At 38.0% G+C, this 26859-nt stretch overlaps 1 protein-coding gene across 4 annotated transcripts in view; it reads right to left on the reverse strand.

Moving 5' to 3' along the window:
• The window catches only part of GRM1 (glutamate metabotropic receptor 1), a 508344-nt gene that overhangs the window by 354990 nt on the left and 126495 nt on the right, over positions 1-26859 (reverse strand). For all 4 annotated transcript variants that reach the window (XM_004368848.1, XM_012554781.2, XM_012554785.2 and 1 more), the window contains one exon: positions 22790-23039. In XM_004368848.1, coding sequence (XP_004368905.1) covers positions 22790-23039 — 250 coding nt within the window. The remainder of the gene's footprint in view (positions 1-22789; positions 23040-26859) is intronic.

Below are 26859 nucleotides of genomic sequence, written 5' to 3' on the forward strand. Positions count from 1 at the left end.
GGAACTCTTATGTACTGCTGGTGGCAATGCATAATGATACAACCATTTTGGAAAATCATATGGTGCTTTCTTAGAAAGCTAGAAATAGAAATATCATACGATTCAGCAATCCCACTCCTAGGTATATATCCTAGAGAAATAAGAGCCGTCACATGAATAGACATATGCACACCCATGTTCATTGCAGCATTGTTCACAATAGCAAAAAGATGGAAACAACCTAGATGCCCATCAACAGATGAACAGATAAACTATAGTACATACACAGAATGGAGTATTATGCAACGATAAAGAACAATGATCAATCTGTGAAGTGTGGATTAAACTGGAGGACATTATGCTGAGTGGAATAAGTCAATCACAAAAGGACAAATACTGTATGAGTCCTCTACTGTAAAAACTCATGAAAAAGTTTACACACAAAAAGATACAATTTTTGCTGGTTATGAGGGACGGGAGGGGTGGGGGGGAACTAAATAGACAATAGATAAGTTGTAACTTTGGTGAAGCGTAAGACAGTACACAATACTGGGTAAGCCAGTACACCTTGTACGAGGAAAGGTCATGGAAGCTCCATAGACACATCCAAACTCCCTGAGAGACAGAATTGCTGGGTGGAGGGCTGTGGGGACCATGCCCTCGGGGAACATCTAGCTCAACTAGCATAACATAGTTTATAAAGACAATTTTCTGTATTCTACTTTGCTGAGTAGCATCTGTGGTCTTAAAAGCCTATAAGCAGCCATCTAAGATGCTCCACTGGTCTCACCCCTTCGGAAGCAAGGGGGAATGAAGAGAACAGGATACAAGGAAAAGATTAGTCCAAAGGACTAATGGGCCATGGCTACCAAGGCTTCCACCAGACAGTCCTGTACAGCTAGATGGTGCCTGGCTACCACCATTGACTGCTCTGACCGGGATCACAACAGAGGGTCTTGGACAGAGCTCAAGAAGGATGTAGAACAAAATTCTAACACACAAAAAAAGACCAGATTTATTGGCCTGACAGAGACTGGAGAAACCTCGAGAGTATGGCCCCCGGACACCGTTTTAGCTCAGTGGTGAACTCACTCCTGAGGTTCACCGTTCAGCCGGGATTGGACAGCCGCATAAAACAAAACAGGACTAATGAGGCACAGCAGTCCAGGGACAAAGACTAGAAGGTAGAAGGGGACAGGAAAGCTGGTGATAGGGAACCCAAGGTTGAGAAAGGACAGTGCTGACATGTCGTGGGGTTGTTAACCATTGTCATAGGGCAATATGTGTACTGTTTAATAAGAAACTATTCTGTTCTGTAAACCTTCATCTAAAGTACAAAAAAAAAAAAGAATTATGTATGTGAGATCAAATTGACAAAATCAACTCCAAAAGTTTGATGGCAAGCCTAAGGGGCAGTGAGTTGAAGATAATGGTGATGGAATAATTTGGAAAAGGATAGTGAGAATAGCAGCACAACTGGAAGAACGTAATCGATGTTACTGAATTGTACATGTAGAAATTTTTGAAATGGTGTATCTTTGGCTATGTATATTTTCACCAAAAAATAAAAAAGTTCCTCTAAGGTCGAGATGGGAGAGTGTTGACATGTTGTGGGTTTGTTAACCAATGTCATAAAACAATATGCGTACTGACTGTGTAATGAGAAACTATTTGTTCTGTAAACCTTCACCTAAAGTACAATAAAAAAATTTTTTTTTTAATTATTATCTGTAGTTACTTGGTGCGCTACATTGTTTTGGGTACGCAATAAAATCTAAACTCTAGGGAAAGGGGTTGGAGAACATAATGTTTGTGGCACATGTGGGTAGCTATTGGCAGCATTTGGCAAGGCATTACAAGAATGATTTAGTCAGGAAAAAAAAAAAGCCAGTTTGCAAACAAGAATAATAAGGAAATAGAGCCTTTCAGTTCAGAACTACAGAGAAGAGGCGACTGCTTCCCAACCCAAATAGTAAAAAATAAAATTGATAATCTGTGAGCAATGAAAGCCAACTAAAACTCAGCCTTGCAGGTTCAAATTAAAAGTATGACTGTAATACAGGTAGCCCCCGACTTATGATGTATTCAAGTTATGATGAACCACACTTACGAAAGCCTGCTTTTTTTCTGTATATTTCATCTTTAGTAATATGTACTACATAAAATGTTGCAGTGCATAATTTGCTGATGTTAGCATTCTCAGATGTTCACTCACAGATGTTCAAAGATTGGATTTATAAAGATACTTATAATAAAAGGCAATAATAATGAAAATTAAAACTAAAAAAGAGGTATTCAACTTACCTCAGTACCAACTTACGACGGAGTCATTGGAACAGAACACTGTCATAAATCAGGGATTACCTGTACTTATTGTATAAATTTCTGAATAGATTACAATATCTCAGAGTGAGATCTACCTAAAGATATTGTTGTCGTTAAGTGCTGTCTGGTCAATTCCAATTCATAGCAATCCCATGTGACAGAGTAGAACTGCCCCGTAGGGTTTTCTAGGTTGTAGCCTTTACAGAAGTGGATTTTCAGGTCTTGATCCACTGGATGGGTCTGAACCCACAACCTTTCGGTTAGAAGCCAAGCACTTAACCACTGCGCCACCAGGACTCCTATGTGCCTCCCAGGAAATGAGTTTAATGGCAGTCTCTTCTAATTGGCTCAAAGTATCTTTAATCACGTCAAGATTGAGAAATATGTGGATGAGAAACTTAAGGAATATAGCTGCCCTGAAAATCATGTTTTACAAAGAATTGTGGGTGGGATTGCTGGCACAGTGTATTAACTGTAATCAAATAGATAAGGTGCCCACAAAATTTTCAGAGAGCTTTACTGCTATTAAGAATCATCAGTCTGGACTAAAAGAGACTGCCACTGCTCTAGGCTTAAATCAACCCTTAAACTTGATTCTAAACCCAGGGAGTAGAATAGAATTAGAAAGCCACTCAGTCCTGAAGGAACACATATTCCCAACACTCACTTCAGATGTGGCCATGAAGGATAACTGAAAAGGAATAATTTCCCAGAGGATCACAGAAAACAACGCACAAGGGAGCAGAGTAACTGAAAAGGAAGAATCTCCCAGCGGGTCTCAGAGAATGGACAAGGGAGCTACTCTCAGGTAGTGGAGCCAGGCCTACGCAAAGAACATTTCCCCATCCCAAGGTAGGTAGATCTCACAATCTTGGCCCTACAGGACAGGAGAATTGTTCTGGACCAGATCAGCATCAACTCTATGTCTTTCATTGATCCATCTCCAAATAGAAATGTTTATTGAAGTGATCCTATTCCACTTCAATTAGTGTATATTGGACTGTAAGGGAAGTTAACTTTTATTTTTAATTTATATGCCTCCAGATCAAAAGGAGTCAGATACAGACCTGATGCAAAACCTACTGCTTTTCATCCAGATATCCTGGTCCAGGAGATTTATGTTGTCACTGGATGAGACTTGGAAGAGGTGAATGTATTTTACATGTGGGAATGAAAATAAACTGATCATTTAGTGATGAAATGTTAATGTTTGTCATTAATATTTTATTGGAGAATGAATATTTCTAGTTCTTCTTTCAAACACATAGGATTGCACTTTACTTTCATGAAATGAACTTTATTCAATGAAATGTGAGTGGAAACTATGTGGTTTCTGCAAGGTGAAAGCTTTTAAGGGAAGTAATCTAACTGATGTCACTTTGAGGACTAAGGTGCATGTAGACCCAAGCCATGGTGTTTTCAATTGCCTCATATGCATGTGAAAGCTGGACAACGAATAAGGAAGACTGAAGAAGAATTTATGCCTTTGAATTATGTGTTGGCAAATAATACTGGATATACCATGGATTGCCAGAAGAACTAACAAATCTGTCTTGGAAGAAGTACAGCCAGAATGCTCCTTAGAAGCAAGGATGGTGAGATTTTGTCTCATGTACTTTGGAGATGTTATCACAACGGACCAGTCCCTGAAGAAGTACATTCTGCTTGGTAAAGCAAAGGGTTAGCAAAAAAGACGAAGATCCTCAATGACATAGATTGACACAGTGACTGAAACAATGAGCTCAAACATAGTAATGATGTTGAGGATGGCACAGGACTGGGCAGGGCAGTGTTTTGTTCTGTTGTACATAGGGTCTCTATGAGTCAGAACCAACTCAACAGCACCTAACAAAACACAACAACAACAATTTTAATTGATGCATTCCTTTACTGCTTCCATGTAACCAGCAATCTTACAGACCATGAAGGTTTCATCAGGCTTCATTCTTACATAAGGACAACATGAAGCAGAAAACAGAGCCCCACAAAACTGGGATGATATACATACATATATAATGTGAGCAATAAGTACTAAATCTTTGCTGTTTTAAGCCATTAGAATGCTAGAGTTGTTTGCTACTGCAACATAACACAGCCCCAGTGACTAATACAGGATACATAGATACGGGAAATCAGTGCTTTGCTTACCACGGGCACTTGAAAACAATTTGGTGAATGGCACTGAATTCATGCAAGCATTTTAGTGTAAAGTAACAAAACTCCAAATCAAGGAGAATGCAATTTAATGGATCCTCACAGCATTCAATGTGGCCCAATTCAGATAAAACACATATAAGCAATTAGAAAACAGAAAACAGATATGAGCATAAGACTAGAGGATCTCCCAGTATTATAAACAATAGAACAATAGGGTCTCTCAGAAAGCAGTGAGTTTCACTCAAGTTAATATAAAGAAATAAAAGAGTGGTTTAAACTTAGAAAAATAGGGGTAAATATTAAGGTAACCACAAAAGAAACTAACAATTCTACACATCAAAATAAAAAGCAAGAAAAATATAGACTCAGCAAATACAAAATCAACAACAATGAAAAAGATGAAAATACATAAAGAAAAACGACTCAGTACAGAAAATTAAGTGGAACAAAGAAACTGTCAACAACACACACACACACACAAAAAAGACATCAAAATGACAGCACTAAATTCATACCTATCAAAAATTACACTGAATGTAAATGGACTAAATGCACCAATAAAGAAACAGAGAGTGGCAGAATGGATAAAAAACATGATCCATTTATATGCTGCCTATAAGAGACACATCTTAGACTTAAAGACACAAACAAACTAAAACTCAAAGGATGGAAAAAATATATCAAGCAAACAACACTCAAAAAAGAGCAGGAGTGGCAATATTTATCTCTGACAAAATAGACTTTAAAGTAAAAGCCACCACAAAGGACAAGGAAGGACACTATATAATGATCAAAGGGTCAATACACCGGGAGGACATAACCATAATAAATATTTATGCACCCAATGACAGGGCTCCAAAATACATAAAACAAACTCTAAAAGCTCTGAAAAGAGAGAGAGACAGCTCCACAATAATAGCAGGAGACTTCAACACACCACTTTTGGTGAAGGACAGAACATCCAGAAAGAAGCTCAATAAAGACACAGAAGATCTAAATGCTACAATCAGCCAACTTGATCTCATAGACATATACCAAACACTCCACCCAACAGCGGCCAAGTATACTTTCTTTTCCAATGCATATGGAACATACTCCACAATAGACTACATATTAGGCCATAAAGTAAGCCTTAACAGAATCCAAAGCATCGAAATATTACAAAGCATCATTTCTGACCATAAAGCCATGAAAGTAGAAATCAATAACAGAAAAAGTAAGGAAAAAAAATCAAACACATGGAAACTGAACAATGCCTAAACTACTGAGTTATAGAAGAAATTAAGGAGAGAATAAAGAAATTCACAGAATCAGATGAGAATGAAAGCACATCCTACCAGAACCTTTGGGACACAACAAAAGCAGTGCTCAGAGGTCTATTTATAGCAATAAATGCACACATCCAAAGAGAAGAAAGGGCCAGAATCAAAACATTAACCCTATAACTCAAACAAGTAGAGAGCATCAAAAGAAGCCCTCAGGCACCAGAAGAAAAGAAATAACAAGAATTAGAGAAGAAATAAATGAAATAGAGAATAGAAAAACAGTGGAAAGAGTTAACAAGACCAAAAGCTGGTTCTTGGAAAAGATCTGAAGGCAGTGAGTTTCTAATCAAGCAAAAATAGACTAAACATGTTTGGAAAGAAAAGTTGAATTAAATGACCTTTACATTTTCTTCTGATTCGGAGATTCTATGGTTGTAATTGTCTGTCTCTTTCAAACTGATTAAAAGCAAGATGGGAAGAAGCTAGGTGCCCAGACTAAGCCCAAGATTTATGATAATCGTGCTAAACCTTTTTTTATCATCTGACAAACGTTGTTATATGTCCAAGGTGACCCATATTAATATTGAATTCCTGGCAAAATCCAGCAGTGTTCCAGGTCCTACATTTTACAGTGCTTCAGGGTTCTCAGTGGGGAGGAGACCTATTTAATTGCCTGCTCTAACTGTGATTTACAGACTAAGTGGCCTGATTATTGTCATACTTCATGATGTATATCCTTCTGTTTTCCACTTTGCTCCTAATCTCATAAACAGCACAATAAATAAATAAATAAATAAAAAGCAAAATGTGAGTATTTGTGCCATAAACAATTAACAGACGCTAGGGCAGAAACTGGAACTGTTAGCATCAGGAGTCTGACTAAGGAGGAAAAATTGGTGAAAGTATCTGAATTAGACAAGCAATCAGCCTAAGCACAAAAGTTCTAGTTGAGGATCACAGAGTTACTTAAGAAAGACACAAAAAATAATTTTTAGATTATTAGATTATAATACAAGGCACAGGGAAGGAACCTGGGATTGTCTATTTCAGGATCTCTTTTTATAGATAAAAACTAAAATTCATATAATTTAAGGGATTGGCTTAAGGTTATTGAACTGTGTTTACACCCAGGTACTGTTAGCTGATTTCAACACCAATAACTACCATTTGTACTATGTTACCAGCTATTATTTATATATTATCTCCATCCATCACTTTATTTGATCCTCAGCACAACCGTAAGAGCTGGGAAGTAGAACAGAAAATGATTACTGCCCCCAATATCCATTCTTCCCTTCTTACGTAGTAAGAGTCCCTAGTTGGGAACATGGCTACCCAGAGGAAAGAACAAACTTCTCAATCTCTCATGGAACTAGATGTGACATTCTAAGGGGGAGGAGGGTGTCTCCACTTGCCTCTTTCTCTCTTTCCATTGACTGGAACATGGATGGAGTAGTGAGTCATCTTGAACCCTGCAGATGAGAACACCACCAGAGGGAATGATGGAACAGCAAATTAGAAGAAGCCTGAATCGCTAGAAGACCTCATGTAGAACTACACTACCAGCCCTGACCTGCCTACCTCCAGACAGCTGAATGTTAGTTTGATCTCTATCATAGTAGCCAAACTCATACCCTAATCAATATGGTAAATCAGGTATTTTTATTAAGAATTTTATTAGGAAATATTGATACCCAATTTGCCTAGGGCACTTGGTCACTGGTTAGTGCCTCTCTTCAAAGAAAGCATTAGAGTGGAATGTTTTATTGGTTTAATATCCAGCATGTATGACCTCTTTCATATTGTCAACTATTATGTCACACTCTTATCCAGCCAAAAAAAATTGGTATGAAAATCTGGAAGGCTAAAGATGGTACTCCATTTGGAAAAGCTAAGTAGATGTTTTTCTGAGAATGGCTTCTACACTGATGAGCTAATATCCAAAAGTCTAAGACACATTTATACAGAGTTTTGTCAAGTGTTGTATTTAGAGAGCAACAAGAAAGGGCAAGCAATTGTTGCCATTAGAGTTTTGCCTGTTCTTCTAATAGGACATGCAAATGAATGATTTTCTTGAAGTATACTTCCAATTCAGATAATGCTCCATGTACAGCTGTAACTGATGTGGGGGGAACTGAGGAGTGAAATTAGCTAATTTCTTGCAATCAAAGCAAATTCAAAAGAGGAGAAGTTTCCTCCACCTGTCATTTGGAAATTCTACTAAGGAGAACTCTAGAAAATATGTTTCAGGGAGAAACAATTTGCTAGAGGAAAAAACACTCTAGTAATCAAGCTTCTTGTCTTTCCTGCTTATTAAGGAAATAAATCTTTGTGCAAATCTTGTTCTGTAAAATTTTATGATTTACTATTAAAGAATTTTTAAAGCATATTTTACAAAAATGAAATGTGGGCTGGGAAGATTAAAGTTTACAATAACAAAGTAGATCAATAATTTTTATGCTATGTCCAATCAGTTTTCTCTAGCATTAATAAAATGAAGACTTCTTGGGTAAGTTATGGAAATGTTTGATATAACCTTTCACAATTTTCTTATGACTAAAACAATAATCCCCTCAATCACTTTTCCTTTTTAATAATCTCTTTGCTTCTTTTATATCCCTACAATTCTATTACTGTGTGTTGCAAGAACAATCTTCTATATCATTCTATTAACTGTATTGTTTCTTTCCTGCTTTTATTTAATAAATAGCTCCTATTCAGAAATGATTACTAATTGATTATCATTGTTAGTCATCCTGACTCTATATTTATCTACCTCCTCATCTCATCTGCTACTGGATTCACACATTTAGTCCTCAGCAAAATTGACAAAGCAAGGACAAGAAGATAAAACTACTTTACTTGCTAGTGAGTTGGGAGAAGAGAGAAATTGACAATTTCAGCTTTAATGATATTATGAATCAGCCTATGAAATTCTAACATTCTGCTACAATTCAGTGTCTACTAATATTTTTCCTTCAGAAATCATTCAAGAAATATATTAAGTGGAAGTTATATACCAAGTGCTGCAGATCGTTACTGGAAACACAGAAACAATCATGACAGTGAACTTGTATTCTATACACTGATGAGTAGGGGATACACATCTCCTTTTTTCTTTTCTTTTCTCACTTCAAAAACAAAGTTATTTTGGGTTATATGCTTGATCCTGAATATGTTGATAACTTAGATGATGACATAAGACATATTTTGTTTAGTGAACTGAAGTTATCGTGAAGAATTCATTATTCAGGGCCTCAAACACTTCATTTCTCACCATTACTCTTTGGAGAGTTTGTGGATTTTTTTTAAGAGGTGGCAAGTTATGTGTGAACATTTCAAGTTTCCTAGCCTCCTTCTAAGCTTATTGTGTATTCACTGCAATCACTCCCTGAAATGCATTTGTTATCCATGTGCACTACACATCTATTTGTATACCCGAGGTGTCCTATTGTGAATTACCCTTGGTTGATGAGCAGTGAGAATAATGTCATCCCTTCCTTGGCTTAAGTGCTCCAGAGAAGATGTTTTATTGTAACTATATGTTTCATATTCATATGGGCTTTAAGTGTGTTATCACTTTGGAGTTATTTCTAGTTAGACTAGGCGCAGTGGTTAAGCACTTGGCTGCTAACCGAAAGGTCGGTGGTTCGAATTCACCAGGTGCTCTACAGGAGAAAGATGTGGCAGTCTATGCATGTAAAGATTTATAGCCTTGGAAACCTTGTGAGGCAGTTCTATTCTGTCCTATAGGGTTGCTATGAATCGGTATCAACTCGATGACAATGGGTTTTTGGTTTACCATTATAATTAATCAGAAAGGTTTACTTTTTAAAGTATTCACTGAAAGTGAGTTCTTTTTCAAGAGTCCAAATTTGCTTCAGGTCACATATTGGGGTAGAACTATTTTATTAGATCATTTTAAACCTGAAGTACAGTGTGTTAAAAGAATAACCAGGCTGTGGACTGAAAAAGAGTAAACCATGAGAACATAAGAAAGCTCCTATGAAGAAAACCAATTTTAATAAAGTTTAAGTTCATGACATTTAGATGTCCAATTTTGTAGAAAAAAAAAAAGAGAAAACATGAAAAGGATTATGAGTCACAAAACTTCTAGGAAAGAAATGTTAAAATACAATGAGAAAAAAGGAATTCCATCAACTAATATCACCTCACACAATATGTATTTCATATTTACTCCCCTCAAGAGCTCTAAGATTTAATTTGCTTTGTGTGTGAAGGGGGGGAAAAAAACAACCATATGTTCTTTAGGTTTTAAAAGAGATAAACCTCTAAGTATACCTCATGGTCTGAGAATTCATGAAGATTATTTTTGCCTCTTGCATAATCAATGGAAATAAACTGAAGCTTCATTTTGCCTTTTTATCATCAATGGAAATAAGCTAATGCTTAATTGAAAAATCTGGTACCTACAAAAAGCAATAAAATCTGGTGAAGCCTTTCTATGATTTGGTCCTATAGTGCTAAAAACAGTAAAAATAGATTATCTGGGTAAAATAAATATGACTTAAAGTTAAGAAATAATAGAAAATGTAAATAATTAGCCTATGAAGATTTTTTAAAAAAGCCTTCAAAGATAAGAAAAGGAATAAAGAATAGAAAAATCAAAGGTTCTGAGTTCTAATTCTGGGCATGTTACTGACTGTACAGTTTAAACAGTGGGCATCCTCTCTGTCAATGTCCTCTCACATAAATAAATGAGCAGGATGTTCAGTCTATTCACACTGTACTGGTACCAGCCAATTCCTTCTCCATATGCTTAGCTGGGATCACTGAGGTCATCTCTGTGCAGATTCAGCCCAGCCCCATCATGTCCAGGGCAGTGCATTCCAGGCAGTGTGGTCTGAAATTACCCTTGCTGCCTTAGAGCCAGGTGCCCCAGGTGTTGGTCCTGAGCACACAGGTATGTGCATATGAGAGTGCTGACTTTAACTTTCTGTAATACATTCTATTGTCCCAATTCATATAATTGGGACTCTTCAGTGGATTGTAGTCTGGTACTGTAGATTATTCCAAGATTTAAGAGTCCAAGCGTCTGTGTTCTGACCTCTGTCTTTTTCCCACAGGCCTTCTTCCTGGGTGTTAGATTCAATGCCCACTTTCACTCCTATGACCTCCAGCCCATATGAGACTCCTTTCTTGGGTGGATGGATGGCTTTGAATCAAAATCACAGGGCTACCCCTTGCCCAGTTTCACCTTAAGCAGTGTCAATGTGTGATGTACATAATGAAACAGGAAAATTGGTCTATAGCAAATAATCCCAAACATGAATGTATAAATGCAATGTCTGCAGAGACATTTGGTATCCAAATGAGAATGACCTTTATTTAAGCAGATTATATTTTTTAAAGGTCAGCAACAACAGTTATAACTTATGTTGATAGTACCTACCCTTGATATGATATGATGATAACAGCACTTCATCTCTGTGGTGTTAAAACCAAAAACCTGTAACCACAGTTTAATCGTGAGAAAACTATCAGACAAATGCCAATTGAGGGATATTCTACAAAACATCTCACCAATACTCCTCAAAACCATAAAAGTCATTAAAAACAAGGGAAGTATGAGAAACCATCATAGTCAAGAGGGAGCCCCGTTACCTAGTGGTTAAATGCTCAGCTGCTAACCAAAAGACTGGCGGTTCAAACCCACTAGCCACTCCGTGGGAGAAAGATGTGCCGGTCTGCTTCCATAAGGATTATAACCTTGGAAACCCCACAGGGAAGTTCTACTCTGTCCTCTTGCAGGGTTGCTATGAGTTGGAATCAACTCGATGGCAAAGGGTTTTGTTTGTTTTTTTTTGATGAGTCACAGCCAAGAGGAGCTTAAGGAGACCTGACGATTAAATATAATTCATTATCCTGAATTAGATCCTGAAAAAGAAAAAGAACATTAGGAAAAAACTAATCTAAAAACTGAAATAAAGTATGGACTTATTAATGCCTCAATATTGGCTCATTAATTGTAACAAATGTACCACACTAGTATATGTTAATAATAGTGGAAACTGAGTGCTAGTTATGAGAATTCTCTGTACTACCCTTGCAAATTTTCTGTAAATCTAAAACTTCTCTAAAAAAAAAAAAAGTTTATTAAAGTAATACACAAATGGAAAGAGTTCTGTGGACCTATTGTAAAACATAAGTCATCTCTTCTGTAGACCTGTAAGAAGTGGTACTCATATGACTACGAGAGAGTGGTCTTTCACAGTCATTTATCTTGGTTACAACTCTTTAAAATGTATTTCTCAAGTCAGGAAAAAGACATGGTCAAACCAAAAGGAAAAAATACCTTCAATGACAGCAGCAGTGAAAACAAACTCAGTGAAGGAGGACGTGCTGTGAAAATAATGAAAACCAAGGAAGGAATAACATTTTAACATTTTCAAAATATCACTCTTTAGTTATCCACATTAGAATACTTGTAAATGTGTCAATAGCAGATATAAATGTGGTATAAAAGTTCTGAAATTGAATGCTAGAAACTTAGGAAGATCTAGCATATGGAAAAATATATGCATTCAGCTACATAGAAAATAAAAGAAAGCTCATTAAAAAAAAATACATATTTAATAGTATCCTAGAGGAAAGAGATGAAATTTAACATGTCCAAACTATTTTCAGAACATATCAAGGAGATAGAGAATGAAGTGAATCTAAAATTTTTAAGATTAACAGAAGTGACTCAGCCTATTCTTCTAGCCGGCTGAGAGTTGTCAGGGAGAGTCTCAATGGGAATACGTGTCAGTTCTTGTTACTCCAGCAGGCTGAGATTAGGAAATCATAAATTACAACAATTGTCTAAAGGTCAGACATAGAAAGCTTACCTACTTTGTTTCTTCTTCTCCAGGTGTTGCATCAGGAAACTAACATACAGACTTGAGACCAAATTCTTAATGTTTCCAGAAGAAAAAAAAGCTCAGATTCAGTCTATAAAATATTCAAAAACCAAAGTTGATTCTGACTCATAGCAAGTAGTAGAACTGCTCCCACAGGGTTTCCAAAGCTGCAATCTTTACGGGAGCAGACTGCCACATCTTTTTCCTGAGGAGCGGCTGGTGGGTTCGAACCTCAGACGTTTTGTTTAGCAACCCAGTGCTTAACCACTATACCACCAGGGATTAAATGGTATATAGTCAAACAGGAAGGACAAACATAAAATTAGATCCAAAGCATAGGTCACAGAAGTCAAGTGTGGAATAAAACTGCTAATATTTTCATTAGAGAAATTTGGAGGCTTGAGTATCATACAACTGTCATGAACACCTAAGATCAGTCCCAAATGTCCCACATTTGTAGAAGCCACAGAATTAGACATATTTACTGTTATCTCACTCCACCTGTCTCTTACTACATCTAACCTTTTCTTTAACAAGTGATTTTAGACCTCTATTTAAAAGTTTTCCACCAGCAACAGGAATCTTACAACCTTATAAAATTCCATTTCAGAATTCTAGTCTGTTTTTTTCTTTGACTTGTAGAAATCTGACTTCCTGTAACTCCTTTCCATTTGTCTTATTCTTGCCCTTCAGGACCACATGGAACAAGGCTAATCCCTCTTCCACAAAACAATACTTCTGATAATGAAGACGGCTATTCTTCTTTTTCTTTATGGTTTCTTCAACTTTTCCTAGTATGGAGTGGACATCTGTTCCTTTAGTTGCACCAGGTTAAGTTACAAAAAGATCATGACTGATGTGCTTTCTCTCTCTCTCTCTCTCTCTTTCCCTGGCTTACTCTGAGGGAAGCCAGATGCCATGCTGTGAGCTGCCCTATACAGAGGCACATTTGGCAAGTAACTAATATCTCCAGCAAACAGCCATCAAGGACCTGAGGCCTGGCAACAGCCAGTGAGTTGAGTTTGGAAGCAGATTCTCCCCCTAATTAGGCTTTGAGATGACAAGATCTCAGACAGATGGAAACTATTTGCATTTCACAAGTCTTCATCTACAGAAAGCTGGCTTCAGCAAACACCGTTCTCTTTTCACAGAAAACACAAATCACAAAACCTTAGAGAGATGAGTGTACAAATCCTTATCTTAATAAACTAAAACATAGCTAATGAACTCTTGGCTACCCTTTTGAAATTGTAAGTTTCATTAAGTGATTTTATAACAACGAATATAAATTTTTCCAATAGGAAGTAGTGACCAAGATCAGGACATTGATTTCATAATTTTCAATATTATACTTCCACTTTGGCAAACATGCCAATAAGCTACTCTTCTGTGTCTCTTTACTGAGAAATTTTTTTGCAATTCCATGCTCCTTTGAGTTTTATCTAGGTTTGCAATCCTCCTAGGCATTGACTAGAGTGAATTTTAATAATTCTACAACATGCTACATTTGGTGAGCAAGAAAGGAAGAAGATTTCTATATACCTCATTAGAGAGGAAGGCCAAACGCAGCACCCCTTAAGATCCTATCACACTCCCTAGTTACTATACAGTGTTTCCACAAATCCCTGAAGCTGCCTTTACATTTTGGGAAAAAAAAAAAAAAAGATTGCCTATAGCAATTCCTAGGGAATATACCTGTGAGGGGTAAAACTACTACTAGGAAAAAAAGTTAAAAATTACTAAAAAGAAGTGTTCAGGTAATGCTTTTTCCAACTTCCAATACTATCTTAAAATTATGTAGAAACTGAGCTCATCTCTAAGGGCTGTCAGGTAAAAAGCAAGTATCCAGTTTCTCCCAAATATGTGAACAGGCCTGACATCTGTTTTAGCTAGAACTAGGACTCTGGGTGAGTACCAGGAAGAAAATTATTTTGGGCAATTGTCAACCATTCTACAAAGCTGAGCTAAATCCCTGCAACAATCTAAGAAAGGGTTACTTATTTTACTACACAGAATGAATAAAAGCAGTGGTTCTTGATTAATTTATTATCTATCAAAATTAGGTTATCCTCAAAAAGGATGGGTTAGGGTTAGGGTTTCCAAGGGTCCATGGCTTTCTGGAAGGAAGAACTGCCAAACTGGAACACTCCCTATCCCCAAGCCCTTCATCACCAAAGCCTCTGTAAAGTTTCAACTAACCATTCTCTTACCCTTCTAGGTCAGAGGGATAAGTGTTTCCTCTCCTTCCGAAATTCAGCCCTCACACATTCATTCATGAGCCTATTTCACCCATCAACTTATCAGTGTTTCTCCACCCTTCCTAAACCCATGTCTCTCTCTGTAAAGTATGAAATGTTAAACTTTTTTAATTTTTAATTTCAAATAACGTCGAAGTAAATATAATGACAAAAACAAATGCTAAGAATTTAATAAATCAACAAAGCACCATTTGAATCGAACCACTCATCCCCTCCCCAAGGCTCATACAATACCCCTGAAGAAGAGTAGCAATCTCCCATACCCCACATTGAATATCACCACGCTAAGATCTTACTCCATTATCTCTTACCTACGTCTCTTATAAATCCCTGGGTGGTGTAAGCGGTTTGTGCTCAGCTGCTAATCTAAAGGTTGGCAGTTCAAACTCATTCAGTGGTGCTGCAAAAGAAAGGCCTGCAACTGCTTCCATAAACATTACAGCCAAGAATACCCTATGGAGCAGTTCTACTCTGTAATACATGGGGTTGCCATGAGTTGGAACTGATTCAACAGCAACAAGTTTGGGGTTTTTTTTTGTTTGTTTGTTTACTTCTCTTATAACTTCAAAATTCTTTCTTTTTAATAAATCCTTCTCTCAACCTACTAACCTCTCAAACCTCCCCCTCATCCCAGCACAAAATTCTTCCCTTTACCTTGCTTTTCTCATAGTCACTACCTGTCCTTTTATTTTGTCTTCAATTATGTTGTAGGCAGAAAAATGGTCCTCCCTTCCCCAAAGATGTTCAGGTTCTCGTACCTGGAACCTGTGCATATGCTAGGTTCCACAGCAAAGGGAGATTGATGTCACAGATGGAATCAAGCTAACCTGAAAATAAGGACATTATTCTGGATTGTCCAGGTGTGGTGATGTAATTATAATGGTCATTAGGAGTGTTAATGGAATGGTCATTCCGTCTCTTCTGATGGAATCAGAAAAAAGGACTGCAGAGAAATTTGAGGGCAGTAGTGGTTCTGCAGTGGAATTCGCATCTTCCACGCAGGAGACCCAGGTTTGATTCTCAGCCAGTGCACCACCACTCAATTGTCAGTGAAGGCTCGCGTGTTGCCATGATGCTGAACAGGTTTCAGTGGAGTTTCTAGACTCCTGGTGATCTACCTGTGAAAATCAGTCAATGAAAACACTGTGGATCACAATGATCTGATCCCCTTGTGCACAGGGGATCACTATGACTCAGGGTTCACCATGAGTCAAGGGGCCAACTCAGTGGCAGCTATAAACAACAATAACATGGAGAAATTTAAGCCCTACAGCATTGTCTAAAACAATTGAGCGAGCTTCCAGTAATCAGTGGAGCCTAACAGCTAGGTGTGATAAGAAATGAGGCAGGCAGCTTGACAGAGAGATCATGGAAAAAGACAGCCAAAGAGAGCCCTGATAAAACTACTGTCATCCCAGGGTGACTATGCACACATCCAAGGATGCACCCTCTCAGGAGCAACACCAAAGGCTTCACATGCTGGCGAAACAGACTTCAAGTAAGATAGGCTAGTCAAGTTATAAAACAAATAAGCAAGCAAATAACAACAGAAACAAGCCCTGAACAGGGGGAGACGACTCAGTATTGCTACAATGAATTATCTAAAATGTCTAGTTTTCATCAACAAAAAAATATTACGAGTCATGCAAAGAAACAGAAAGATGTCACTCATATACATAAAAAAATTGAGCAACAGAAACAATCCGTGAAAAGGAATGGGTATCAGATAAAATAGACTGTCAAGTATCCACTATACACACGTTCAAAGAACTAAGGACCATGCTTACAGAAGGAAGGGAAGATATAATGATAGTGTCTCATCAAATAGAGAATATCAATAAAGAGATTAAAAAAAATTTCAAAGAACCAAAAGGAAATTTGGGAGTTGAAAAGTACAATAAACAAAAAGAAAAAAATTTGCTAAAAAGGCTCAACAGTAGATTTTAACTAGCAGAAGAAAAAATCTTGAAGATAGATTGATATAAATTATGCAATCCAAAGAACAGAAAGAAAATAGAATGAAGAAAATTGAACAGAGCCTCAGAGAAATGTGGGACACCTTTAAATGTAGCAACATATGCATAATGAGTCTGAAAAAGTAGATATGACTGTTTTCAGGTACTAGGTCAATAAGTCAGTGTTATGATTGAATGGTGATTTGAACTTCTAACCTCCAAAACTGAGACAATAAATTTCTGTTCTTTACAACCACCCATTTGCGGTATTTTTTGTTATGGCAGCATTAACTAAGATAATCAGTTGGGCAGCAGGAAAGACAAAAATAGAGGAAATAAGGAGAGCTGCAAATAGTGTTTATTATTCGTACTGGTATTATTTACTACTCTCAGATGGATCTGTACTTTTAAAAGAGAATCTCAAAGGCAAAGAAATTTTAAGACATAAAACACAGAGCTACTAAAATGGTGGAATAACAGGCATAGATTAAACTTTTTATTTCTTGTTCCCTTTCATGTATATCTTGTAATCAATTCATTCATAATAAGCACCCCTGGGAGCACAGCACGGACCTAGGTGTCATAGCATAGTGATAACTCATCTGACATGTTTTTGTTGTTGTTGTTGTTTTTTAAAGAAGAAAATCCAAAGTCCTTCACCAAGAAATTCTATTGATGGTGTGGGCTGAGATCCTGGAATCTGTACTTTTTAAGCTCCCCTGCTGATTCTGACATGCAGCCAGGTTGGGAATCGGCTATCATAAAGACTACGAAAATGTATTACGATAAATTCCCTGTTGTCTTTGATCAGCCTCAAAGACAAACTGGGCTGAATCACAAAGACCTCGTTTTTAATCCAAATTAAGCCTGTGCCTTACAGACCCAGAAGGTACATGAAATCCCTTTCTTCAGTGTTTCTAACAGCCTAAAGACAGTAGAGACCATGATGGTGGAGTTTTTCTGTTTGCAGACGTCCACAATGTGAAACAAGGTGGGAATAGGTGTTGGTATAAAGAAAGAATTTGATGGCACCTAACAACAACTTTAACACAAGGAGCCTAGGTAGCGCAATGGTTAAATGTTCAGCTGCTAACAGAAAGGTTGGCAGTTTGAACCCATCAGTCACTCTGCAGGAGAAAAGACCTGGCGATCTGCTCCCATAAAGATCACAGCCTAGAAAACCCTATGGAGTAGTTCTACTCTGTCACATGAGTAGAACTGCTATGAATCAAAATTAACTCCACCCCATCTAACAATAATCAGGGGCAGATTAACCAGTAAGTGAGCACTCACAGGCTTACATTAAACAAGGTATGCATGGGCTAACTTGTGTTCACTTACCAATCTGCAGTGCACAATTTCACATGGGGTTCAACACATCTTTGATGTGCTGAAAAACAAGTGAAATTGTGCACTACAGATTAGTAAGTAAGCACAAGTCAGCCCATGTGTAGCTTGCTGATTAGGTAATTTTTGTCCCTGACAACAATAACAACATCAATACAAACCACTCATCTCAGTCATTGCAGAAATGCTGAGCATTTCTGTGGCTGAAAATCTGTGTTCAAAATACTTGTCACTATACAATGCATTGCATTGTGCAAATATGCTGCAAAAGATCTCTTTCAAATGTTAAAAAGCAAAGTTGTCACTTTGAGGACTAAGGTGTGCCTGACCCAAGCCATGGTATTTTCAATTGCCTCATATGCGTGTGAAAGCTGGACAATGAATAAGGAAGACCAAAGAAGAACTGACATCTTTGAATTGTGGTGTTGGTGAATAATATTGAATATACCATGGACTGCTAAAAGAACGAACAAATCTGTCTTGGAAGAAGTACAACCGGAATGCTCCTTAGAAGGAAGGATGACAAGACTACGTCTCACATACTTTGGACATGTTATCAGGAGGGATCAGTCCCTGGAGAAGGACATCATGCTTCGTAAAGCAGAGGTCAGCAAAAAAGAGGAAGACCCTCAACGAGATGGATTGACACAGTGGCTGCAACAATAGGTTCAAATGTAACAATGATTATGAGGATGGCATAGTACCAGGCAGTGTTTCGTTCTATTGTACACAGTGTTGCTATGAGTCGGAGCTGACTCAATGACACCTAACATCAACAACAGTTTATTATGAACTCGAAGATGACATGCTTACTTTCTTCCAAGGTTCTTAATTTTTCACTTCACCCTGCATTTTTTCCCACTTGGTCAGATTGAGGTCCACAATAGTAATTTTCTTTTTCTTTTTTTCTCCATCTGAAAGGTGAATCTAATGACAAGGTAATTCAAGAATTTGCCAGAAGAACTGTGTTCATCAGAAATAATTTTTCTGCTAATATTCTAATTATTGAATTTTAAAATTCAGCATGAATCATGATTTAGCTACATTGTCTGTCCACATGAAAACACGGGGAAACCACCCCAGTGTGCCTGGGGTTAAGAAATTGGACCAAGTGATCATTACATAACAATGGATTAATAATAGACATTCTAATGAACCAAACATGAGCTTGACAAAACTCCTGGGTACTTTTCATAAAACACTTTTGATGAGCCACTTTGTCTGTGAAGAGTAGGACACATTATGGAGTGTGAAGAAAAAGAAGAGCCATGAATAACTTCAAGAGCATAGCAGTCTTTATCCGGGAAGTTCTAACTTTGCATCTGACCCAAGCCATGGTCTTTTCAGTCATGTCATATCTGTGTGAAAGTTGGATAATGAGAAAAGAAGTCAGAAGAATTAATACATTCAAACTGTGGCATTGGCAAAAAATATTCAATATATCACGGGCTGCCAGAAGAATGAACAAATCAGTCTCAGAAGAAATACAACCAGAATGCTCATTAGAAGTGAGGATGGCAAGACTTTAACTCACTTTCTTCAGACACATCATCAGGGAAGATCACTTGATAGAAAAAGATATCATGTTTGGTAGAAGGCAAACAAAAATGAGCGAAACCCTCAATGAGATGGATTGACACAATAGCCAAAACAATGAACTCAGACATACCAAAGGTCATGAGGATGGCGCAGGACGGGGCCACATTTCATTCTATTATGCATAAGATCATCATGAGTCGGAGCTGACTAGATAGCAACTAAAAACAACAGCAACAATTTGTTTTAACTAAAATCTCTTTTGCTGCAATCTACACCATGATCTACTTACCTTGATTCCATTGAAAATAGGCCCATATCAACCGCCTCTTGTGAACCTGGCTGCAACCAGAATCATGCCATGTATTTTGAGGAGCTACAAAGAAAGTAAAAAGTGGCTCCTTAACTTAAAAGAGTCTGTCATTTGGTAGATTAAACCTCTTTAAATGGAAGGAAGATATGCCTGCAACATTACCAGTGTAGCTACAATTTGCAGCTTGAGATTGAACTGGAATCCCTCTGAATATATCTGTGGAAATGGGAAAATCAAGCTGTTATAGATTAAATTGTGCCCCCAAAAAAGATATGCTGAATTCCTAACCCTTATACCTATGAATGTGACCTTGTTTGAAAATAGAGTCTTTGAAGATGTTATTGATTAGGTTCACATGAGGTCATGCTGGACTAAAATGAATGTTAATTCTATATGACTGGTGTCCTTATAAAAGAGAAGAAGATACACAGAGATAAAGGAAGGACACCATGTGACACTGTAGCTGCAAGCCAAAGAACGCCTGGAGATACCAGAAGCTAGGAGACAGGCATGGAACAGTTTCTCTCTCAGAGGCCTCAGAAAGAATCAACACAGCCAACACCTTGATCTCCAGAACGGTAAGACAATAAATTTTTCTTCTTCTGAAAGACCTAGTTCGTGGTATTCTGTTACAACAGCCCTAGGAAACTGATACACAAACCCATGAAATATCCATCAGCTTGTAAGACTGAAGGGTCTTTTGGTAAAAATCAACCCATGAGAAGAGGGGGAATCAATCATCTAAAAGGAAGGCTAATTCTAAGTACGGCATAATGTCACTACTTGGCTTTGTCCTTAGCTCAGCTCCACATAGACTCATATCTGTATCCCATGGAAGGGAGGGAGTGCTGTTAACAAGGAATAAAAAAGTCTGCTTTCCAAAAAAAATGCTCTAACATGGGAGCAAAAGGCAATACCACCTTGAGACCCCTTGTAGAATGTAGCCCAGAAAGGCAGAGGTGCTTTCTCTCCCTGTGGCACAGATTGTGGTACAACTTTGGCATCTCTAGGACTCCAAGTATCAGTGACAGTGACCATTGGTACAGGGAGAAGCGTCCTCAGAAACTTAGGCATACATTATGATGATCATTCCCTAGGACGTGTCAATAGAGTCCAGCAATGGTAGGGCAGAACAGAGAGGAAAAAAACAGGTAGACACCACATGTATCTGACCTCTTAACAAGCAAGCACTTGTGAGAATCTTAGAAATATTTGCATGCGCTCGATTGCATTATGAGCAGGTAAGCGAGAGTCAGAGAAGCTTAGGTTTACATTACCATCCTTGCCCAGCTTTTAAATAATGATGATGGGATGAGTTCTTTATATACAGCACTCCAATTACTCATTGCAGCATTTTTTGGTAATTATATTTAATAATTAGGTAGTCTATCTATCCCAAATCTCATGTTTGCCACATCTGTTCAAGATCTCCAGAACCCAGGTAGAGAGCTTCTTAGGGAATATTAAAGAGAATGAAGTCTGCAAAACCGACTATTGTTGTTGTTTGAAAATTATAAACATGAGAACTTTTTTAAACAAGCACCCTTCATAGAAGCAGTCATTTAACAAAAGCAATTAAAAGGACTGAATATCTGAATGCCATCTGTCCTGGTGCATATATTAAGAACCGTATTTAGTGTAACTCTTCAGCAATGCTGCTTACATCCTTACCACTCAGTAAAAGAAATAACGTTCCTTTTTTAAATATTCCTTCTTAAAATATTTGCTTTATTCTGAACATTTTAAGTAGCTTCACACAATTCTATCATGTTGAAGAAGTCAAAATGGCACTTTGTGCCAGTGTGCCAATCTTACCCAAATTCAATCATTGTCCTAATATTCAATTAAACTTTGACCTTTGCTCTATCCTATCTTCTTCTCAAAAGTCTTGTGATGCCTCTAGTTCTAGACAATGGTAAAATTAGGCTTATTATTATTGCAGTCATTACTCCAAATGCATGGACAGAAAGGAAAGGTGCCATGAGGATGTCCATACTACAACCCAGTTTTCTAGCAAGGAGAATCAGTGGTTGAGGTACTTCAGTGGAGTGGGATATGATTGGGCTCTAGCCAATAGACAAGGTGGGTAGAGGCAAAGAGATCTACAGGATGAGTTTACTCAGGTAAACTTCTCAGTAGGTTCCTTGGAAAACCGTAGTGCTTCCTTTATGCAGCACTATAAGGTGGCAAATTAAACAAAATCCCACTAAAAAATACAAAGATATGGAAAATCTATTCCCACAAAAGTACATACATATTGTCTACAAAGAAGAGCAGACATTTTGGAGTCCACCACCTCCAATTATAAAAGTCACATGCTAAAAACATCATTACGAGCTGTCCTGTAAGTGCAACAGGAGATTGCATTACCAAGTGCCAAAATTCAGATGCACGTATTCAGCCAACACTCTACATTTCAAACCTTTATATTTTCTATCTCCACTGTTGCCCTCCATTCATCAATACACCATTAACATCTCTATGCTTTGGAAGTATCAAGACATAAGCATTTGCTTCAGGGGGGAAAAAAAAAAAGCAAATGTAAAGAATAACTTTCCAGGACAAGACCTACCCTGCCAAATAACTTCCCAGTTTCTTCTGAAAGCATCTCATTGTCTTGTCATCTACTGTTTTGCTCTTTCTATCAAGAAGGTAACACAATCAATGAGACCCAGAACCAATGTTCAGCTCAGTATAGCCCATCCCTCCCATTTTAGAGTCAGGAAGTCCAGTTTTGTGAGAGCAAGCATATGTGATAAAGTATGTGAGAAAGAAAGAGAGAGAGGTTTACCTTCCAATGAGTGAGAACTCGCCCACCACACCAAGGCGCCGCATGGCGCTCAGAAGTCCTCGGACGGTCATGCCTTCACAGAAGCAGACCACCACTCTGGCCTTGGGAAGCCGCTCTCGGAGCTTGCGCAGGAGTCGGTCAAAGCTCTTCTCCCCAGCATTGCTGTAGATTTTGTCTGAATGGGCGATGCAGAGGCCTTCCTGGGCAGCCAGCTCTTTGAAAGCATCCATTCCACTCTCTCCATAATTCCCTGTCCAGAAACAATCATCAGATGGTCAAGACAACTGTGGCAGCAATAGCATTAAAAAATTGGAATAAGAATTCATTGGTCACAAGGAGTGGAGGGGACAGGCTTGCCAAATAATTTGTAAGGATGACTGGGACTAAAGGGAGATGAGAAATGGTAGGAAGCTGATCTTCCTATCTGGATGGATTAAAAAGAATAATCAAATATAACCAAATGATCAACTCTGTGAAAATGATGAGATACTATTGGAGCTAGGGCATCCACAGTGAAATAAGTTTTGAGAAATAAAGGACTGTTGTCCTATTTTACAATGATAATTAATAGTGGTTGTCCCAGATTTTAACAATGTAGGAGAGATCAGCACATTGGGGTAGGAAGGTCAATCAGCACAATGAGAAGGTCTGTTCATTTGAGGGATTGCTGGAGCTAGCTGCCAGGTTAGGAGGCAGCCACTCATGCTGATATAAAGCCCTGCAACATTTCTAGGGATAGTGAGTAAGCAAAGCACTGAAACACCTGGCCAAACTAGAGAGCAGAAGGTGAGAAACAGCTGCAGGGTCTTAGTCACAATCCACCATTCTCTGATGAAGTGATGGGATTATGAAATATTTATGTCTTATATTTTTTATTTTGATTTTATCACTCCGATAATAAAATACAGAGCCCTGGTTGCTCAGTGGTTAAGAGCTCGACTGCTAACCAAAAGGTCGGCAGTTTGAATCCACCAGCTGCTGCTTGGAAACCCTATGGAGCAGTTCTACTCTGGCCTATAGGGTCACTATGAGTCAGAATCGACTCGATGGCAACGGGTTTGGGTTTATAATAAAATACACTTAAAAAAAAAATAACTAAGAACTCACAGAAATCAATGAGATAAAACAAATATCGCATTTTACCAATTCCCCATCTCTCTATTTTACTGAATATTTTTGCCTCTCCTTTGGTGTCCTCTATAGCCCTACTCTAGTTAGAGTCCCTGGGTGGTGCAAACAGTTAAGCACTTGACTACTAACTGAAAGGTTGGTGGTTTGAACCCACTCAGAGGTGCCTTGGAAGAAAGGCCTGGCAATCTGTTTCAAAAAGATCACAGCCTTGAAAGCCCTATGGAGCACAGCTGTACTCTGCAACACATGGGGTTGCCATGAGTCAGAATCAATTTGATGACAACTGTTTTATTTTTATTTTTTTAATATCCCTACTCCTCTTTCCATATTTAAGGATTTTGATATCCATGCGGATGACCTGTCCAACACCACTGTCTTCTCACTTCCTCAAACTACTGCTTCCAAAATTTCCTCAACCCAGGTGTCTTAGTTATCTAGTGCTACTATAACAGAAATACCACAAGTAGATGGCTTTAACAAACAGAAATTTATTCTCTCAGAGTTTAGGAGGCTAGAAGTCCGAATTTAGGGCACCGGCTCTACGGTAAGGCTTTCTCTCTCTGTTGTCTCTGGGGGAAGGTCACTGCTTCCTTTCAATATCTGTGGGCCCAGTGTTCCTTGGAGATCTCTGTGTGTCTTAGTATCAATCATCCCCTGGATCTAGGAGGTTCTCAGCACAGGGGCCCCGGGTCCAAAGAATGCACTCCACTCCTGGCTCTTCTTTCCTGGTGGTAGGAGGTCCCTGTGGACTAAATTATGACTTAGGGCTGGAGAGTTGATATACCCTTGAGGTAGGACAGTGAAGGGGTATTGCTGGCCTTGCCAGCTGAAGGCAAACTGCTTCTGGTGGTCCTTTGAAGCAGGTATGGAGAAAAAGAAATTAGCCAGATCAATAGCTGTATACCAGGTACCAGGAGATGTATTAATTTGCTCAAGCAATGAAACCACATCTAGAACAGCAGCTGCAATTGAAGTCACCATCTGGTTAAGTTTTTGATAATCCATTGTCATTCTCCAAGATCCATCTGTTTTTTGCACAGGCCAGATAGGCAAGTTGAATGGGGATGTGATGAGAACCATCAGCCCTGCATCCTTCAAGTCCTTGATGGTGGCAGTAATCTCCGCAATCTCTCAAGGAATGTAGTACTGCTTTTCGTTTACTATTTTCCTAGGTAGTGGCTATTCTAATGGCTTCCCCTTTGGCTTTTCCTACCACAATGCCCCTTACTCCACTTGTCAGGCATCCTATGTAAGGGTTCTTCCAGTTGCTTAAAGTTGTCCAGGAAATCCTGACCACATCCCTTGTTCTTATCTTAGCACTTATACCTGATATTTTTCTTCTTTATTTTTCTCTTCCCTCTGGAATATAAGCTCCATAAGCACATCTTCTTTTTTAACTTTTTATGACTCAACATGAAAAATACTTGTAGTCATTTAAATGCACAGTAAAAGTGCATTTATTATAGCTGCCTGGTAGAGAAATGGGCTAATGTTATTGACGAGCAATTTACAAAATACAAGTAAGATTGAATAATAAGCATATGAAAAAATCACTGAACTGCATTAATTATCAAGAAAGTGCAATTGAAGTAAGACATTATTTTTTCACCTATCAGAATGCCAGAATTTCAAAGATTAATAACATTCAGTGTTGCCAAACCCAGTCACTATTACTGAAAAGGGTTCAAACTTTTTGGTAGACAATTTGGCAGTAGTTATCAAAATTTTCAAGCTAAATACAGCAATGGTTAAGTCAAAATAATTTTAAAAGCATTCAAGTATCCGAAAAGACTTAGGATTTAAATCTCAATCTCTATCAAAGTCATTGGTATTCTAATGGAATCTAATAAAACTGTCTAGCATTTTTGAGAAGAAAGCTTTGCTGCTTCCTTTTTCATAAGACTAAATTACCAAAAAAGAAAGTGTTTGCCTTTTAAGTCAACCACGTTCAATGGCATAATTCCGGTCAATGAAGCCAAAGCGGAGGCACTGGCACATCACAACATTGTCAGCTCCATGGACTATGGAAACATGTCATGGATCAGACAAGAGGCACTGACTGATTACAAGGGAGAAAACTGTAGCTGGCAAGTGAACACCTCATCCATCTGCAGAAGAGAGCACAAGGAAGTCAGATGCCGCTTTCTCACGATAAATGCAGGTTCAGGAATCTAAAATGTAAACAGTCATCACCAGCTGACTTTCTCAGTAAAAGGCACTTTCAGTCTGTCTGAAGACAGTGGTGCACCTTTGCTGCTAAGGTGCACACTCATGGCTTTACAATCACAAACAAATTTTACTCTTTTATCAAAACATAAATGAGCAACACTAAATAAGCAAGAAAGTCCTATGCATTAGAATAAGAAAATCCTAATGTTTTAAATCTAGTAAAGTCCTTAGACATAATTTGTCCAAATCCATCAGATTACAGACAAGCAAACTGAAGCTCAGATAGGTGAAGTGGCTCAACGAGGGGCATGCAGCTTGCTGGCATTAGAACTGGGACAGTGATCTATGTGTTCTGACTCCAAGGCTACTTCCAATTTCTTTTCATAGCAAAACGCAATGAAACATGTATGTTTTCACAATCTAAAATAATGTCTGGGTAAGTTGATTGGGTCCATGAAATACTTGTCCCAATTTCTTTATTTATATTTTCTTGTTTGGACAGGACTTCTCCACTACACAAATTAATAGAAAGTGGAGTGTCATACATTGGACCACATTTAATCTGCTCATTTCTCTCATGATACTTAAAGCTTCCAAGCTAGCACAGAAATGTTCATGAGAATAGCTCTAATATAAGAATGACAATAATAAGTTGTACTTTTATAAATTTTTATACTTCAAAATTTGCATCCATAAACATTATCTTATTTGAATCTCAACAATTCTATTGTACTCATTTTACTGATGATTGCACTATGTGCAAAGAAGCA

This window comes from Trichechus manatus, unplaced genomic scaffold (assembly GCF_000243295.1).
Source record: "Trichechus manatus latirostris isolate Lorelei unplaced genomic scaffold, TriManLat1.0 scaffold00002, whole genome shotgun sequence".
NCBI classification, from domain to species: Eukaryota; Metazoa; Chordata; class Mammalia; order Sirenia; family Trichechidae; genus Trichechus; species Trichechus manatus.